This window comes from Aulonocara sp. 'chitande type north' Nkhata Bay, unplaced genomic scaffold, assembly GCF_057382095.1.
Source record: "Aulonocara sp. 'chitande type north' Nkhata Bay isolate Kocher_YH1m ecotype deep benthic unplaced genomic scaffold, A_spYH_male_GT1.1 unmapped_scaffold_9, whole genome shotgun sequence".
NCBI classification, from domain to species: Eukaryota; Metazoa; Chordata; class Actinopteri; order Cichliformes; family Cichlidae; genus Aulonocara; species Aulonocara sp. 'chitande type north' Nkhata Bay.
The window spans coordinates 58,269-77,965 of NW_028234341.1; the positions used below are offsets into that span (position 1 = coordinate 58,269).

Here is a 19,697-nt window from a genome sequence, read left to right on the forward strand (position 1 = left end):
TCAGAAGAGCATGGTGTCTTTCCACTGTCACCACGTCCATATAATAAACTCCACAGGCATGAAAACTGAGAATTCAGTAGACTAGAAGCTGCTGTCGCTCACGGTGAAAGAATTTCGTCAATACGACTTGTACTTTTCATATGGGAACGATTTGTTTCGGCCTGACTTTTCTGTTCATTTTAAGCAGCAAAAGTGAGGTCCATGTCTGTGTCGTGTGTATGGAGCCATTGGGTGCAGTCACTATAGCAACCAGGCTCACACCTGCCTGCTTAACAAGCTCTGTCTCACTCTGCCAAGATTAAATCAAAAATGTGTGTTATATCTAAGCAGTTGTAGTAAGATTAACTTTTTCAATAGGTACAATAAGACAGGTTTGACAGGCTTTTGCCACAGATTAACAGTATGTCAGTAGTTAGTATAGGCTAACTGAATAGAGCCCTGAATTATTGCCCTGTTAAATTCAAGTTGATTGTGTATTGGTGGACTTGTCTTCTCCACACAGGTTTTTCAGATCTGGGCAGTTTGAGTCAGTTGATGACTTTAAAATAATCTTTTCTGACTGGATAATTAAAGCTCACAGCATCTACCTGTCTGTAGTGTATTTTCCCACACTTTAAATAATCTAATCTCATTTAATGTCTCTGTTTTTAGTCTGTATAGTTTATCTCCCCACAAATACGCTCAAAGTAGTCTTAAAATAAAATCCATAAAACAGTTCAAGATGATGACTTTTTATTTGCTCATTTAATGCCAGTTGCCCTCTTTCCTGAGTATAAGCGAATGAGTGACATAAAGAGAAAAAGTACCAATTTGTATGCTGGTGAGTCTTGTGTATTTTTTTCTCTGTCTCTCTATGACAGAGAAATATATATGCTCATTATTGATGTTCAAACTGATGCTCAAATTTCCAAGCACCACCTGAACGCCTCATCGGTCTTTAACTAATCACTACACCAACGGTTGTCATTCCGCTTTGCTCTCTGCTGTGGTAAGTACAATACATTCAGTACAGCACTGTTTTAATTTTATGATGGTAAAAATACATGTTTGACATTTAAACTCACATATCAAGTCTTTTTAAAGTTCAACAGAGTTCAAAGAATAAAGAAAGCAAAAAAAGAATAACCTTTGCTACCATTTATATAGGTTTATGACTTTTGCTGTTAGCAGCAGTGCTAACGCTAGCTTCAATGCTAATGCTAGCTATAGTGCTAACATTAGCCTTAGCAGTTGTTAACTGACAAAAAGAATATTCTTGTGATATTCCTGTGATATTTATTGGCGGTCAGTGAGACAAAAGTAACAAATGAGATTTATTATTGCCATTGTGCCTCAGTTTTAACAGTAAGAGTACTTCATGACTTTTGCTGTTAGTAGCAGGAATGCTAACGCTAGCTTCAATGCTAATGCTAGCTATAGTGCTAACACTAGCCTTAGCAGTTGTTAACTGACAAAAAGAATATTCCTGTGATATTCCTGTGATATTTATTGGCGGTCAGTGAGACAAAAGTAACAAATGAGATTTATTATTGCCATTGTGCCTCAGTTTTAACAGTAAGAGTACTTCATGACTTTTGCTGTTAGTAGCAGTGCTAATGCTAGCTTCGATGCTAATGCTAGCATCAATGCTAACGCTAGCTATAGTGCCAACACTAGCCTTAGCAGTTTTTAACTGACAAAAAGAATATTCCTGTGATATTCCTGTGATATTTATTGGCGGTCAGTGAGACAAAAGTAACAAATGAGCTTTATTATTGCCATTGTGCCTCAGTTTTAACAGTAAGAGTGCTAGTTCTACCAGCAGTGCTAACACTAACTGAAGTGCTAACGCTAGCAGGAATGCTAGCGTTAGCAGCGATGCTAAGGCTAGTAACAGTCTAACAGTAGCCTTATATAAGTACTTAAATAAATACTTCAGTTAATTAGTTTGAATTATAAAATGGCTGCTGTATCAGCTGGTGTGCTATATTACTCTATAATTACCCTGCTGACTATAAGTTCAGTGTATCATGTCGTGTGGGCTTTGTTTTTTTGTTAGTCTGATAACACTGTACAGACAACTAACATGTTATTTCTCGTCTTACACTTTCAGGAACTTGACTCACATCTGTGCTTTGCCTGGTAGGTGTGCACATACTGTTAGAGAAGTACACCAAAATAAAAAAAAAAGAGTCTGACTAATATAAGCTTTAAAGTGATGGGTTCAAACTTTGTGCTAGACCTTTTAAACACATTTTTATAATAAATACACATAAGTTCAGCTTAACAATTGGGCTAAAATATTTTTTTCGTACATTTTTGCACATTACATGTGATTAGTTAACAATTCACTCAATCATATTTGTATTTAAAAATATTATTGCTGAATTTAATTAAATATTTATTCTTTTAAAAAGTGCCCAATTATGCAACTTTTTGCACGTGGCAGCCGACGGCAGTATATTTATTTTGTCCTTTTTCAGTAGTCACAATTAGTTTATACAATTACCATGTGATATCATTTTAATAAAATTATTATTTTTTCTTGTTTTTTGTTCACAGTGTGCAGAAGAAGAACAAGGACCAGATCTCCAGTCTTCTCTCTCACATCCCAACCCCCCAACCCCTCTATCCTCTGTCCTGCTCCACCTGTTGTCTCTGCCTTCTTTCCATCTGTATTTCACTCTGTGGTTTGTGAGAAATTTTGCCAAACCAAGAATCTTATTGCGGTTTGATTTAAAGCCGTGTCTCTCCTGCTCTGTCTGTTCTCTCTGCTAAATTTTCTCTCTACCTGTTTTTCACTCTTGGCTTGCTGCTGAAAAACGCCAAGCCAATAAAGCAATAAAGAGTGCATATTTTGCCTCAACCTATGAACAAACTGAACAAACAAAGAAAACTCTGCGGTTTGATTTAAAGCCGTGTCTCTCCTGCTCTGTCTGTTCTCTCTTCTAAATTTTCTCTCTACCTGTTTTTCACTCTTGGCTTGCTGCTGAAAAACGCCAAGCCATTAAAGCAATAAAGAGTGCATATATTGCCTCTACCTGAGAACAAACTGAACAAACAAAGAAAACTCTAATTCACGGTTTGATTGTGATTTCCCAGCCGTGTCTCTCCTGCTCTGTCTGTTCTCTCTTCTAAAGTTTCTCTCTACCTGTTTTTCATTCTGGGCTTGCTGCTAAGTTGTGCCAAGCCAATAAAGAGAGTGCATATTATTCTCTCGACTGACGAACAAACTGTCAAACAAACAAAGACATCTGTTTCTGAGAAATAAAAACTGAAATATAAAGACAAAGAAAACATCTGCTGTGTGCCACTCTTATTTTTCAAATACATTTTCTAAAGACTAACAGAAACACTTAAAGGTGTGTAAAAATGCCAAAAAAGCAGAAAAAGTCACAAGCTGCAAAACAACGCTGGAAGAAGTTCCATGAGTTTCAAAAAGTACCAACATGTGAACAAGCTGAGTGTGATTTTCCTCAGAGCTCTGCAGAAGACTTTGTGTCTGCAAAGACCAATGCTGATGGTGTCAAACAGGCAGGTCAACATTTTCCTGCACATGTACAACAGATATCCTATGCAGATGCTGTGAAGACTGGATTGCAGCATGAATTTAATGAACATCTGGTAAACCACAGAGACCAACATGAGGTTTCAAGTGCCCCACAGGTGGGTTATGCTGATATTGTGAAAAGAGGCCGTCACAGTGATGTGGCAGGACCATCTCATGCAGAAAAAGTGAACTTTGAAAACCAGCCCTCTGTAACACATGTCTGTGCATCTCACAGCCAGGCACATCCTAAATATGGAGACTCCAGAAACAAGCAGTGCACATGTAACTCACTCACATTTCTTGGATTCCTTCATGAGAATGAAAACATGTCTACAGTTGACCTTAATCTGGTCTTGGATAAAGGTGATGTGATGTACAAAGAGGCCAAGAAAAGATTTCCTAAAAATATTCATTTGGCAACCGATGAGCTGCCAGACAAAGTTGATGCTCGCAGGTCTATGTATCATATCAACATGACACAGCTTTCCCGGTATGGGACATTTGAAGAACCTTTAGAAGAAGCAGTAGATACCTTTCTCAGCTTAGAAGCAGGACTGAGCTGCCTGTTGTCAGATGTGCAGTATGCCTTACTGATTATGAGTGGATTGTGTATTGCAGTGTTCAGATCCACATCAGGCAAATATGGGTTCTTTGACCCACACCCCAGAACACCCAGTGGTCTTCCTCTAGCACTATGGTCACGTAATCGTGGTACAGCTGTGATGCTGAAATTCACACTCCTCAGTGACATGATTAAGAGGCTCCAAGATTCTTATGAAATGATGGAGATATCACCTTCTTGTACCTATGAACTGAAGCCTGTGCAATTCTACAGTATGAGCACAGTCAACCTGAGTGATACTATCACAGACACAGTCTGCAGACCAACAGCTGCCACTACTGTGGCACCTACTGACTCTGATACAACTGTTGATGAAGCAAACTCCTCTACTCCAAGGAGAAACACAACCACTGATCTGACTGAGAACATCTTTTGTCAAATGTCCATTTGTACGCCACTGGTGAAACAAAAAGAAGTCCACATGACTCAGTTCACATCATATGAAGATCAGAATGAACCTCCTAATATACCCACTGAAGAACTATGCAGTGAATTAAATTTGCTTCCATCAAATTATGTTTTTTCATGTCAATCAAATGCTGCAATAAACAATGTTGCTGCCTGTGACCTTTCTGATATAGTTTTACAAAAACTGAAAAAAGTTAATAAACAACAAAGGCACAAAATGAAAAGAAGATTAATGGCATCAGAGAAACCCAGAAATCAGAGAAAAGAAAACCAAAAAAGGAAAGAACGACAAAAGTATGCTTCAAATAAAGATTACAAAGAAAAGAAAAAATCTTGCACAAGCGAGGCATATAAAAACAATCCTGAAGTTAGACAGAAAAAACAACAGTATATGAAAAGATGTTACCATGCGAATGCTGAATTCAGAAAGAAACAACAACAGTATGTTAAAAGACGTTACTGTGAGAATGCAGAATTCAGACAGAAACAACAACAGTATGTTAAAAGACGTTACTGTGAGAATGCAGAATTCAGACAGAAACAACAACAGTATGTTAAAAGACGTTACTGTGAGAATGCAGCAGAATTCAGACAGAAACAACAACAGTATGTTAAAAGACGTTACTGTGAGAATGCAGAATTCAGACAGAAACAACAACAGTATGTTAAAAGACGTTACTGTGAGAATGCAGAATTCAGACAGAAACAACAACAGTATGTTAAAAGACGTTACTGTGAGAATGCAGAATTCAGACAGAAACAACAACAGTATGTTAAAAGACGTTACTGTGAGAATGCTAAAGTTAGACAAAAACAAAAACAATATATAAAAAGACGTTACTATGAGAATACTGATTTCAGAGAGGAGAAAAAAAGCTACATCACTAAAAGGTATCGAGAAAACTTTGAATTCAGAGAGAGACAGAGACAACTGATGAAACAACTAATGCGAGACAGGTATCAAAGTAATCTTGCATTTAGGATTATGCACAACATGAGATGTGCCATGAAAATAAAAAGGAAATACAGATGGGTGAACAGACAAACCCAAGAGAGTGACAACAGTGTGATCAACAAGGCCATATCTGTGTTCAAATCACAAATCAAAGCTGGACCATCATACCCATGTACTGTATGCTTCAAGGCTTCATTTCCAAACCAAGTACGACCCTGCAGAAGGTCAAATTATGTCAAAAACCCACATGTAGTTGCAACATGTTTGACTGGAAGATTTGTTCATGTTTGTGATGAAAACTGCAGAAATGAGCAGTGCAGTGTGCCTGATGAGAGAAAGAGAGAGTGGATTTGTCACACCTGCCACGATCATCTTAAAAATGGATCCATGCCAGTACTTGCTGTTGCCAATAAACTGGATCTTGCTGATATTCCAGCTGAATTGTCTGATCTCAACATACTGGAGAGACATCTCATAGCCAAGTGCATACCATTTGCCAAGATTATTCCTCTTCCCAAAGGCAGACAAAGAGCAATTAGAGGAAATGTGGTCTGTGTCCCATCAGAGGTACAGGAAACTGTTGAAGCACTACCTCGATTGAGAATTAATTCTCAGGTCATGAGAGTAAAACTGAAGAGACGCTTGTCTTACAAAGGTCATCAGCTGTTTCAGACTGTAAGCTGGTCTAAACTTGTGCAAGCACTGCATAAACTCAAGCAGATTCATCCACAGTATAAGGATGTGAGCATCAGAGATGATCCTGAGCTGTGTGACCCAACTCTTCCTGATGAAGATGATGAGGAGGAGGATGATGAAAACATGAATGAGGACGATTATGATGAGGCTGATTTAATGGAAATTGACAGCTGTGAGAAAAATGCACTGAGTGAAGCACAAAATATAAATGAACAGGACATTGACATGTTACCCTGTGATGGTGAACAATCGCATGAACAGATGAGAGATGATTCAGAGCAAGCAGATGGACTGACTAATGGTGGTTTTGCACTCGAGTCCTGTTTGCAGCCCCCTGATGTGGCTGAGGAGATATTATGTTTCAGTGAAGGAATCTACTCTGTTGCTCCTGCAGAGAGAAACAATCCAATAAGTTTTTTCAAAACACCTAAACTGGAGGCCATGGCCTTCCCTGTGCAGTTTCCTACAGGCCAAAACACACTTGATGAAAGAAGGCTGATCAAAGTATCCCCCAGTGGGTATTTCAAATCAAGACTTTTCTGCATTGATGATCGTTTTCTTTGCACAGTTTGTGACTGAAATACACTTGGCTACATCCAGCATGACAGTACAGTTAAGGAAGGCAAAGCCTCTGACCAGAGATGGTAGAAAAATAACCTCAGGCATGTTACAAGATAAACATGAGGTGGAGAAACTGGTGCGAAATAAAGATGCAGTGAGATTCATGCAGCCTCTGAGAGGAACCCCAGCCTATTGGGAGAAAACAACAAGAGATCTTTTTGCCATGATCAGACAGTTGGGAACTCCCACGTTCTTTTGCACATTTTCAGCTGCTGAAATGCGCTGGCCTGAAGTGATCGAGGCAATAACAAGGCAGCAAGGTGAACAAGTGAATTTTGGAGGACTCGACTGGTCAGCAAAGTGTGACATCCTGAGAAGCAATCCTGTCACAACAATGCGCATGTTTGACAAGAGAGTTGAAGCATTATTCAGAGATTTACTCTTATCTCCCGCAGAGCCACTTGGCAAAGTCATTGACTACTTTTACAGAGTTGAGTTTCAGCACAGAGGAAGCCCACACATACACTGCCTCCTGTGGGTAGAAGGTGCTCCTGTGTTTGAGGAGGATGATGAGCAAACTGTTCTTGATTTTATAAACAAATACATCACAGCTCAGCTGCCTGATCCACATAAACAACCTGAACTGTACAAAAAAGTAACAGAAGTGCAAAAACACAGTAAGAACCACACAAAGACGTGCTTTAGGAGTTTAAGCTCCGGGTGCCGTTTTGGTTTTCCCAAACCACCCTGCAATGAGACAATGATCACAAGACCCAGTGAGGATGATGCACTGGAAGTAGAAACGGCAAAGAACAAGCTCAGACCACTGAACCAGCTGCTGAATGAACCTGAAACTGCTTCCATGAGTTTAGAGCAGCTCTTGGAAAGATGCAAGTTGACACATGCAGAATATGAGAGATACCTGAATAAAATGAACATGAGGAGTACGATCATACTAAAGCGTGATCCAAAAGACTCTTGGATAAACGGCTATAATCCACATCTGCTTGAAGCCTGGAACAGTAATATCGACATAAGCTTTGTTTTAGATGCTTTTGGTGCTGCAAATTATTTAATGAAATATATATCAAAAAAAGAGGGCGGGCTATCTGAGTACCTGAAAACTGTCATTGAGAACTCCCATAAGGACAGTGTAAATGAGTGCGATGAAATGAGAGCCGTCATGCAGGCATATTCAAAGAAGCGAGAGATCAGTGCACAGGAGTGTGTTGCTCGTGCATGTGGTCTTCACATGAAGCAATGCTCACGTGCTGTAATATTCATTCCAACTGATGATAATCCTGTGAAAATGAGTCGTCCCCTGTCAGTTCTGGACAACACAACACCTGAGTCTTCCAATGTTTGGATGACATCTTTGAATGACAAATACAAAGCCAGACCTGAAACACCAGAGTATGAGGAGATGTGCATGGCAGACTTTGCTGCTACTTGCAGGATTGTCTATGGCCAACAGAAAAAAGGTAAAGATGTTTTGCCCCTTCTCAATGAGATGGGGTTTGTGCAAAGGCGCAAAAACAATAAGCCTGCTATCATCAGATTTCACCGCTGCTCACAAGAAAAACATCCAGAGCAATATTACGGAAGACTGCTTAAACTGTACCTTCCTCATCGTTCAGACCACGAACTGAAAACACCATCGTTGCCAACCTATCAGGCTTTCTATGGTGCTGGCTGTGTACAGCTACCAGGTACTGACCATCTTGAGTACGTGCAACACATTGTCAAAAGAAACAGAGAAAAATATGAGAAAAACAGTGAGGAGATCGAGAGCGCTGTTGAGGAATATGAGCAGAACAGAGGTGTGACTGACGAATGGTGTAATCTGGCACCTGAATCAGATCTCGTAAGGTTGCCACTTGTCGAACAAGAAAGAGAGCGAGACAATGAAAATGAACAGGAAGATGTGCCCGACTACAGCCGTCAGGCTGATGCTTCAACAGAAGTCAGAGCCATCAGGGAACCCCCTGCTATTGATCCCACATTGTTACGTCAGATGTTTCAGAATCTGAACAAGAAGCAAGCCTGCATATTTTATGCAGTTAGAGACTGGTGCATTAAAAGAGTCTGTGCTCTAAATCCAGAGCAGTTTTTCTTTTATATTAATGGTGGTGCTGGAACAGGAAAATCACATCTTATCAAATGCATCTACTCAGAAGCATCTAAGATACTGAGCAAAGTGCCCAGATATGCAGACGACGTTGACATATCAAAACCCACTGTCCTGTTAACTGCTTTCACTGGGACTGCAGCTTTTAACATTTCTGGAACAACACTGCATTCTCTTCTCAAGCTGCCTAGAAGCTTAAAACCTCCCATTCAGGGACTTGGCAATCAGCTGGATGAAGTCAGATCAGAACTTTTGAATGCTGAAATAATCGTCATTGACGAAGTGTCTATGGTGTCAAGACATCTGTTTGCATATGTAGATGCAAGACTCAAACAGATCAAAGGGACTCGGAGACCCTTTGGAGGCATGTCAGTCATTGCTGTCGGAGACTTCTATCAGCTACCCCCAGTGCGACAGTCTAAACCTCTCTGTGTGCACGACCCGTCTGAGATCGACCTGTGGCGGGAGCATTTTCAGATGATCACTCTGACTGAGATTATGCGTCAGAAAGATGATGTTGTCTTTGCAGAGATGCTGAACAGAATTCGTGTGAAAGGAAAGTTGGATGAGCTTTGCGAAGCAGATAGAAATTTGTTGTCACAGGCCATAACTGAACCAGCCCTTTGTCCAACTGATGCGTTGCACATTTTTGCAACTAATAAAGAAGTGGATGCACACAACTCTGCAACACTGGCTCTGCTCCACACTCATATCATTGACATCCATGCAGATGATTATAGAAAAGATCCTAGAACTGGCAGAATGGCACTTCAAGACAGACCATTGAAAGGAGGTAAAAACGAGTTACCAGACACACTGAAAGTTGCAGAAGGAGCTCGTGTCATGCTCACCAGAAACATTGACATACAAAATGGTTTGGTTAATGGAGCTTTTGGAATACTACTTAGAGTAGTTCACTCTGAAAACGACCAACACATCATCAAGCTTGGACTTAAAATGGATAATGAGACATCTGGAAAGAATAACCGCACACCAGCAGACGACATGGTGTACATTGAGAGAGCAGAGGAGAATCTGAAGCAGAAAGGAGTGATACGAAGACAGTTCCCAGTGAAGCTGGCCTTTGCATGTACAATACATAAGGTACAGGGTATGACAACTACATCAGCTGTTGTCTCTCTTAAGAGCATTTTTGAGCCCGGCATGGCCTACGTAGCTGTCAGTAGAGTGACGTCTCTCAGTGGACTGTATCTTCTTGATATGGAAGAGAAAAAAATATTCACCAACCCAGAAATCACTGCAGCGCTTGAGAACATGAGACAAGCCAACCTTGATGACATGATGCCTCTTCTACACGTGAGGCAAACACTGAGCAGGTCAGAGGTTTTCACCATTGTTCATCATAATACAGAGGGACTGCCAGCTCACATTAATGACATCAAAAGTCACCATGAATTGTGTCTAGCAGATGTTTTGTGCCTAACAGAAACACACCTGCGGGGCTCTTTTGTCGCAGAGAGTCTCCACTTGGAAAATTACAATTTGTTCAAACGCAACAGACACCTGTCCTACACAAACTTTCCCCAGATGGCAAACAGAAGTGGTGGTGGAGTTGCTGTTTATGTGAAAAGTGACATTCAAGTGCATGAAAAACAGTACATCCATAATGTAACTGACCTTGAATTTCTGGCTTTAAAGGTTGAAGCACCAGTCAGTGCTCTGATTGCAGTTGTATACAGACCTCCAGACTACACTCTGAGGCCATTCCTGAAAAACCTGGTAAGCCTATTAGACTCATTGGAGATCATGGACTGTCATCCCATCATAGTTTGTGGTGATTTTAATGAGAATGTTTTATCCAGTGCAAACAAACCAATCCTGGAGCTGTTTGAGTCTAGGGGATACGCACAGGTCATCACTGCCCCTACCACAGAGAAGAACACACTGCTTGACCTAATTTTCATTTCTCAGTCAGATCGATGTCTCCATTCTGGAGTCATGAAGACATACCATAGTTACCATGACCCAGTATACTGTGTATTGTCCTGTGATGATTCATGATCTAGATCTTTGAATACAGTAAGTAATATCTATATTTTTGAATGACTTAAGAAAGTAGAGCGATATTTAAAAGTTGACGCTCTGCATTGCAGTATAATGGTTGAATTGTTTACATAAAATACAATTACATGAATTAAGTAATGATATCAGTAAAAGATGACAATTTTATTTATCACAGAAAATCTAAAGTTCACTAACAGTAACCTATAAATGTCAGAAAAATCAAATATAGCAGTTTAAAATGAATAGTGTAGGCATATCCTCTCTGCAGCCAGGCTTCAACATCCTGCCAGGCTGCCCCAGTCTCACTGTGGCTGGGAGGGAGGGAGGGTGGACCAGAGGATTGCCTACACAACACATAAATGTTCAACAGCTTCTTCATTGTTTCTGAGAGAACAATAATGACTAAAGGTTGCTTTTTAAACAAACAAACAAACAAACAAACACACAAACAAACAAACAAACAAACAAACCTAATTACAGCAATAATGACAGTTAAGCCACTTTATGTGTGCCTCTATTTTGAAATACTATTTACAAAAATGTTATTATTTTGGTTTGTTATAAACTTTAAACTTTTTCAAAAGTATACGATTATATTTTTGGACAAATCTTTCGATGAAACATACATTTTTATGAGCTTTTATCATGTTTCGGCCAGTGCAATCATCAGGGTGGGTCTGGGTTGATAACTGCACATTTCTGGCCAGAAATGTTTCAGCAGTGTTACATAAGTAGTACATATGTAACACTTGCTTTCTGTTACCAGCTGATACCCTACATTTGTATAGACATTGGATGGTGTGAGGTTGGGGAGTTGAGTGGGGGGGGGGGGGGGTTTACGGTGGGAGCTGAGGGGGGGGGGGGGGTGTTAGGTTTCCTTTTTTCTTTTTCTTTTTTAAGAGAGACACAGTCCTCCTGTGTCTTCTCCAAGCTTCACATGTAAGATCCAACAGTGTGAAGCACATAGCAGCTAGAAACTGTAATGCCACAGATCAGAGAGGCTTCATCATCACCATCTTCATCGCCGTACGATCAGAGCGTGAGACTTCACATCTGGAGCACAGGAGACATTCTGTGATAAGTCCTCCTTCTAGCTTGTCCCACAAGCAGTCGGTGAGATTTACTCACAACAAAAAGGGTTAATGACATAATTTCCATGAAAACATGTATTCATTCTTTGTAAAGTGTTTAAATTGTGTTTTCACTTGACCTTAGGAGTGTTAGAGTGTATTGTAATGTCTGTACTCAGGTGTTTCCCTCTGTGATCCATCCCCATCAGAGCTGAGACACTCAGGACTGAACAGACTGCACAGTTTCTGTGACCGAGCCTCCAAAACACCTTCTTTGAAACCACTCATGATAGAAGGGCTTCATATTTGCAGCAGCACTACTACAGGTATTCAGTTTATTACAGGATGTGTTTGTTTCTTAGGACCAGCTCTGAGTGCACACTACCTAACATATACACCTTTCTGTTCATTACAAACCAACTACTCTGGATCATATGGCCAGTTGGCAGGAATGTTGCTGCAGGAAAACATCCCTGGAGATCACCATCATTGTCAGACTGACTGTGCCTCCTCTGTGCAGTGTCAAGATCCTCTCTAAATGAGTGTGTAAGTTAACATTTTCATTATTTTATTCCCTTTGACAAGACAAGTATCACTGATATTTACATTTACAACTACATATGTTCCCGTTTTCTGCTCTTCTTTTAAAGTCCTCAGCTATCCTGCTTCTGTGCTGCTTGCCACACATCAAACACTGGCCGGATGACAGGGAGGATCCACTCTGAAGTCACTGGACGTGATGAGGATCATATGGGACTTCATAGTTTCACAGAAACATTGTGCTCTGTGATTACAGGTTTTAAATGGACATAATGACTGCCTCTCTCTGATCAACAGGCTAAAGGATTGTTTTCATTGTTAGTGCTCTGTACAATGTATGCTTATTTAATATTTCATCACAGAGCAAACCTTTATTTATTTAACATTTTTTTTATTTTGTTTTAATGTTGAATTAACTGTGGGGATTTTTTTAAGTGGGCACTTGGGATGTCATATGACCAGAAATGTGGTAACTGGAATTCAACAGTATGGAAGAAAAAATCTGCTGAGAACGAAACACATACAAAAACCCCCAAGAAAATTCAAATTCATTCCATGTAATCCAATCTAAAACATTTTAAACTGCTGAACAGCAACACAAACAGTGTTAAAAAACAGTGTTAACAGAATGATTATGATGATTTTGTACCAAAGTTTCAGGTCACATGGCACACCTAGTGTGTAGTGTGGGGTATCAGCTGGTAAGTATAGGTTTTTTCATATTTGTGTCCTTAGAGTTTAGATAGATAAAGCCTTGTGTATAATAATTAGTCATAACCACAACTCAAAGTCAGGGACTAACTAAATTTGGGACTTTGTGTCTGAGCCCAGGTTAAAACAATGTGTAAAAAAGCATTTAGTGGCATGGCTGAACAATGCTGTATTGATACTTATTTATCCATGTTCACAAAAAGGACTAATGTGTTTATTTGATTATTTGCATGTGTTAAACTGTGTCACCACCTTACGCTTTCATTTGACTTTACTCAAAAATCTCTATACAGTTCTCTTTTACCACTGTGTGGACTCTGTTTACATTAAAACATAAAGAAGAATGAGTAATAAAAAGATGTGTAGACAGATTAAGTAGACCGATAGAAACAGCTGTTCAGCCATGTTCTAAGAAACCAACACAATTTAAAGGTTCAGGATTGTGGTTTTAAAAGTTGAATTTTCATGTATTTCATATCTTGCTTATTATTTTTTATTTAGTTATTTAATTTAGTTATTTTTATTTATTCTACTAGTCCTTTTCAGAAAGAAGCTGTAAAATATGACTTAAGATTTTTATGTTATTTTCTATGACATACAAAACAAATTGATGTATGTAATACTATTAAACATGATATACACATGTGTATATGTCTGAAAAACATTATGCTGTATATTAAAGTTTGTATTTTCTCCAGAATTTTTGTTCATCTTTTAAGTTCATTTCAATTAGAAGAATTTGAACTTTTAATATTCATTCAGAGGTTTTCTGACTCTAAATTTTCTTTTGTCATTACTCATCTTTTTATTATTTACATTTTAAACATGTTTAGCTTTTTTCCAACTTCTTCTGTGTGAACATCAGCTTTCAAAAGTTCTGCACTTTTGTTTTCAGGTGAAAATTTCTGTATTTTCCAGCTCATTCAGAATTTTTAACTTAACATTCAGCAATTAATTCATTTCAGTGCATACATTCAGATTCAAGCATTCACACTGCAGTTTCTTCAGAAAATGCACTTTCTAGTTATTATATTTTATTCTGTATTCCGTACGTTTTTTGAAAGCCTACTCCTTCAAAACCATTCAACTTAGAAAAACCATTCAAACACCGTTAGATTCATATTCTTTTAGACATGACTGCTTCTATTTTTCTCATTTTTAACATTTATATTTTTAATTTTATTCAACTTTATTCAACAAAAATTTATAATGTATTTCAATGGGGAGACCCTTCAAATCCTCATTCAACTTACTCATTTTTAAACTCTTACTACTTCCACATACATTGACATAGAGCCACCATTCAAACTTTAAAACGAAGACTATTCAACTATTCAACTATTCAACTTGTATTTATCTTTTCAATATCTATTATACTTTTTCTTCAGTTCCAGTTTAAGTTTCATGATGTTTTTTCACCCGTTTCAGAGTTTATAATGGGTGTGTATGGGACGGAATGTTGGGGCTAGAGTGAGACAGCTCAACTGCTAGAGTGAGAGGAGCAAACAAATTAATCTTAAAATCTTTTTTAAAACTGCTGCTGTGTCCACAGCGTTTGCTCTACAGGTATGATTTTACCCTCAAAACGTAGCCATCGCTGTCCTCTTTCATCCAATGTGTTTACTATTGTACTAGGTGTTATGGTTCTTTCATAAATGTCGCCAATGCACAGCCTCCTCCCTCCAACTCTTCCATAGACTCCAATGTTAAAATGGCTCAGAAGGTTCGTTTGAAAATCAGAAGAGCATGGTGTCTTTCCACTGTCACCACGTCCATATAATAAACTCCACAGACATGAAAACTGAGAATTTGGTAGACTAGAAGCTGCTGTCGCTCACGGTGAAAGAATTTCGTCAATACGACTTTTACTTTTCATTTGGGAACGATTTGTTTCGGCCTGACTTTTCTGTTCATTTTAAGGAGCAAAAGTGAGGTGCATGTCTGTGTCGTGTGTATGGAGCCATTGGGTGCAGTCACTATAGCAACCAGGCTCACACCTGCCTGCTTAACGAGCTCTCTCTCTCTCTCTCTCTCTCTCTGCCAAGATTTATCTTAAACACTTCTCTTTCAACTGCTGCTGTGTCCACAGTGTCACAGCCATCATTTTACCCTCAAAACGTCGCCATCGTTGTTCTTTTTCCAACATCTTGTCTTTCAAAGCTCAGAGATGTAAACTTTTTAAACTGTGTGGGTCCAAGTGGAGGGATCACATTTTAGTCATTCAGTGATTCAAAGAATATGACCTTTTAATATTCTTTCAGATGTTTTCTGACTCTAAATGTTCTTTTCTCATTTCTTAGGTTTTTCTAATTTACAATTAAAACATTTTCAGCTTTTTTCCAACTTCTTCTTCTGTGTAACCTTCAGCTTTTAGCAGTTCAGCACTTTTGTTTTCAGGTTAAATTCAGGTTGTTTTTTTGTTTTTTTATCTCATTCAAAATTTTTAACTCAAAATTCAGCAATTAATTCATTTCAGTCCATACATTCAGATTCAAGCATTCACACTGCAGTTTCTTCAGAAAATGCACTTTCTAGTTAGTGTGAATGCTTGAAAAGCATTCACAGTATTGTTCTTCTAATCTTTATTATTAGTGTGAATGCTTGAAAAGCATTCACAGTATTGTTCTTCTAATCTTTATTATTATTAGTGTGAATGCTTGAAAAGCATTCACAGTATTGTTCTTCAAATCTTTATTATTATATATTCCGTACGTTTTTTGGCATCTAACTCCTTCAAAACCGTTCAACTTAGAAAGACCATTCAAACACCGTTAGATTCCTCTTCTTTTGGACATGACTGCTTCTACTTTTCTCATTTTTAACATTTATATTTTTAATTTTATTCAACTTTATTCAACAAAAATTTCCCATGTATTTCAATGGGGAGACCCTTCAAATTCTCATTCAACTTACTCATTTTTAAACTCTTACTACTTCCACATACATTGACATAGAGCCACCATTCAAACTTTAAAACGAAGACAAGACATTCAACTATTCAACTTGTATTTATCTTTTCAATATCTATTATACTTTTTCTTCAGTTCCAGTTTAAGTTTCATGATGTTTTTTCACCCGTTTCAGAGTTTATAATGGGTGTGTATGGGACGGAATGTTGGGGCTAGAGTGAGACAGCTCAACTGCTAGAGTGAGAGGAGCAAAAAAATTAATCTTAAAATCTTTTTTAAAACTGCTGCTGTGTCCGCAGCGTTTGCTCTACAGGTATGATTTTACCCTCAAAACGTAGCCATCGCTGTCCTCTTTCATCCAATGTGTTTACTATTGTACTAGGTGTTGTGGTTCTTTCATAAATGTCACCAATGCACAGCCTCCTCCCTCCAACTCTTCCATAGACTCTAATGTTAAAATGGCTCAGAAGGTTCGTTTGAAAATCAGAAGAGCATGGTGTCTTTCCACTGTCACCACGTCCATATAATAAACTCCACAGACATGAAAACTGAGAATTTGGTAGACTAGACATTGCTGTCGCTCACAGTGAAAGAATTTTGTCAATACGACTTTTACTTTTCATTTGGGAACGATTTGTTTCGGCCTGACTTTTCTGTTCATTTTAAGCAGCAAAAGTGAGGTGCATGTCTGTGTCCGTGTGTATGGAGCCATTGGGTGCGGTCACTATAGCAACCAGGCTCACACCTGCCTGCTTAACGAGCTCTCTCTGCCACTCTGCCAAAATTCATCTTAAACACTTCTCTTTCAACTGCTGCTGTGTCCACAGTGTTAAAGCCATCATTTTACCCTCAAAACGTCGCCATCGTTGTTCTTTTTCCAACATCTTGTCTTTCAAAGCCCAGAGATGTAAACTTTTTAAACTGTGTGGGTCCAAGTGGAGGGATCACATTTTAGTCATTCAGTGATTCAAAGAATATGACCTTTTAATATTCTTTCAGATGTTTTCTGACTCTAAATGTTCTTTTCTCATTTCTTAGGTTTTTCTAATTTACAATTAAAACATTTTCAGCTTTTTTCCAACTTCTTCTTCTGTGTAACCTTCAGCTTTTAGCAGTTCAGCACTTTTGTTTTCAGGTTAAATTCGGGTTGTTTTTTTTTAATCTCATTCAAGATTTTTAACTTAAATTCAGTAATTAATTCATTTCAGTGCATACATTCAGATTCAAGCATTCACACTGCAGTTTCTTCAGAAAATGCACTTTCTAGTTAGTGTGAATGCTTGAAAAGCATTCACAGTATTGTTCTTCTAATCTTTATTATTAGTGTGAATGCTTGAAAAGCATTCACAGTATTGTTCTTCTAATCTTTATTCTATTTTATTTATTATTCTGTATTCCGTACGTTTTTTGTAATCTATCTCCTTCAAAACCGTTCAACTTAGAAAAACCATTCAAACACCGTTAGATTCCTATTCTTTTGGACATGACTGCTTCTATTTTTCTCATTTCTAACATTTATATTTTTAATTTTATTCAACTTTTTTCAACAAAAATTTATAATGTATTTCAATGGGGAGACCCTTCAAATTCTCATTCAACTTCCTCCTCTTTAAACTGTATCTACTTCCACATACATTGACATAGAGCCACCATTCAAACTTTAAAACGAAGACAAGACATTCAACTATTCAACTTGTATTTATCTTTTCAATATCTATTATACTTTTTCTTCAGTTCCAGTTTAAGTTTCATGATGTTTTTTCACCCGTTTCAGAGTTTATAATGGGTGTGTATGGGACGGAATGTTGGGGCTAGAGTGAGGCAGCTCAACTGCTAGAGTGAGAGGAGCAAAAAAATTAATCTTAAAATCTTTTTTAAAACTGCTGCTGTGTCTGCAGCGTTTGCTCTACAGGTATGATTTTACCCTCAAAACGTAGCCATCGCTGTCCTCTTTCATCCAATGTGTTTACTATTGGCCTAGGTGTTATGGTTCTTTCATAAATGTCACCAATGCACAGCCTCCTCCCTCCAACTCTTCCATAGACTCTAATGTTAAAATGGCTCAGAAGGTTCGTTTGAAAATCAGAAGAGCATGGTGTCTTTACACTGTCACCACGTCCATATAATAAACTCCACAGGCATGAAAACTGAGAATTCAGTAGACTAGAAGCTGCTGTCGCTCACGGTGAAAGAATTTCGTCAATACGACTTGTACTTTTCATATGGGAACGATTTGTTTCGGCCTGACTTTTCTGTTCATTTTAAGCAGCAAAAGTGAGGCGCATGTCTGTGTACGTGTGTATGGAGCCATTGGGTGCAGTCACTATAGCAACCAGGCTCACACCTGCCTGCTTAACGAGCTCTGCCTGCCACTGTGCCAAGATTCATCTTAAGCACTTCTCTTTCAACTGCTGCTGTGTCCACAGTGTTACAGCCATCATTTTACCCTCAAATTGTCGCCATTATTGTTCTCTTTCCAACATCTTGTCTTTCAAAGCTCAGGCATTTAAACTTTTTAAACTGTGTGGATCAAAGTGGAGGGATCACATTTGAGTCATTCAGTGATTCAAAGAATATGACCTTTTAATATTCTTTCAGATGTTTTCTGACTCTAAATGTTCTTTTCTCATTTCTTAGGTTTTTCTAATTTACAATTAAAACATTTTCAGCTTTTTTCCAACTTCTTCTTCTGTGTAACCTTCAGCTTTTAGCAGTTCAGCACTTTTGTTTTCAGGTTAAATTCGGGGGTTTTTTTTTATCTCATTCAAAATTTTTAACTTAAATTCAGTAATTATTTCATTTCAATGCATACATTCAGATTCAAGCATTCACACTGCAGTTTCTTCAGAAAATGCACTTTCTAGTTGTGTGGATGCTTTAAGCATCCACACTATTGAGTTCCTGTTTCTCTTTATTCTTTATTGTGTGGATGCTTTAAGCATCCACACTATTGAGTTCCTGTTTCTCTTTATTCTTTATTATTATTATTATTATTGTGTGGATGCTTTAAGCATCCACACTATTGAGTTCCTGTTTCTCTTTATTCTTTATTGTGTGGATGCTTTAAGCATCCACACTATTGAGTTCCTGTTTCTCTTTATTCTTTATACTTTATTCTAGTTGCTTCCGTACACTTTTCGCCGTTAAACTACTTCCACAATTTTCAGCCGATTTTCACCGTTCAAATTTTAAACTATTCTGCTATTTTTGCTAATTCCTGCTATGACTTTTGCTATTTTTAACTATTATACTTTTTAAAATATTAAGCTTTTTTCCTTTAATTTGTCCCATTGAAATGAATGGGAAACTTCTGCAATTCTGCTAAATTTTGCTTGTTTTTGAAACTTAACTACTTCCTCATACTTTCACCTAGAACAACCATTCAAATTTTAAAATGTTCACAAATTATTGGGCTATTCAGGTATGATTCAGCTTTTTCAAATGTTTTACTGTTTTACTTTTATGCCTCTTAAAGTTTTGAGTTGCAAAATTGTGATTTTTCACAAAATACATGCGTTGTTATGGTTGCTATGCTCTTGGCTT

At 38.1% G+C, this 19,697-nt stretch overlaps 1 protein-coding gene and 1 long non-coding RNA gene across 5 annotated transcripts; both read left to right on the top strand.

Annotated features, from left to right (window-relative positions):
- Positions 1–658: 658 nt before the first annotated feature.
- On the top strand, positions 659–3,444 carry LOC147300720 (uncharacterized). Its single transcript, XR_015127575.1, has 3 exons — positions 659–988; positions 2,093–2,121; positions 2,542–3,444. It is a non-coding gene; the product is annotated as an uncharacterized LOC147300720 (long non-coding RNA).
- A 3,655-nt stretch (positions 3,445–7,099) lies between these two features.
- Positions 7,100–13,945, top strand: LOC147300721 (uncharacterized). 4 transcript variants are annotated; one of them, XM_086284867.1, is made up of 5 exons: positions 7,100–10,639; positions 10,723–10,771; positions 12,204–12,320; positions 12,437–12,540; positions 12,645–13,945. In XM_086284867.1, the coding sequence occupies exons 1-2, from the start codon at positions 7,166–7,168 to the stop codon at positions 10,750–10,752; spliced, it is 3,504 nt and encodes a 1,167-aa protein (XP_086140993.1). In that variant the 5' UTR covers positions 7,100–7,165; the 3' UTR covers positions 10,753–10,771; positions 12,204–12,320; positions 12,437–12,540; positions 12,645–13,945. The 4 variants fall into 4 exon arrangements, with proteins under 4 accessions (XP_086140993.1, XP_086140991.1, XP_086140994.1 ...); XM_086284865.1 differs by having other exon boundaries at positions 7,100–10,771; XM_086284868.1 differs by lacking the exon at positions 10,723–10,771.
- Positions 13,946–19,697: the final 5,752 nt, after the last annotated feature.

What these genes read in the sequence shown, in the direction of transcription:
- LOC147300721 (XM_086284865.1), top strand. Translation starts at nt 7,166, where the DNA reads ATGCGCATGTTTGACAAGAGAGTTGAAGCATTATTCAGAGATTTACTC.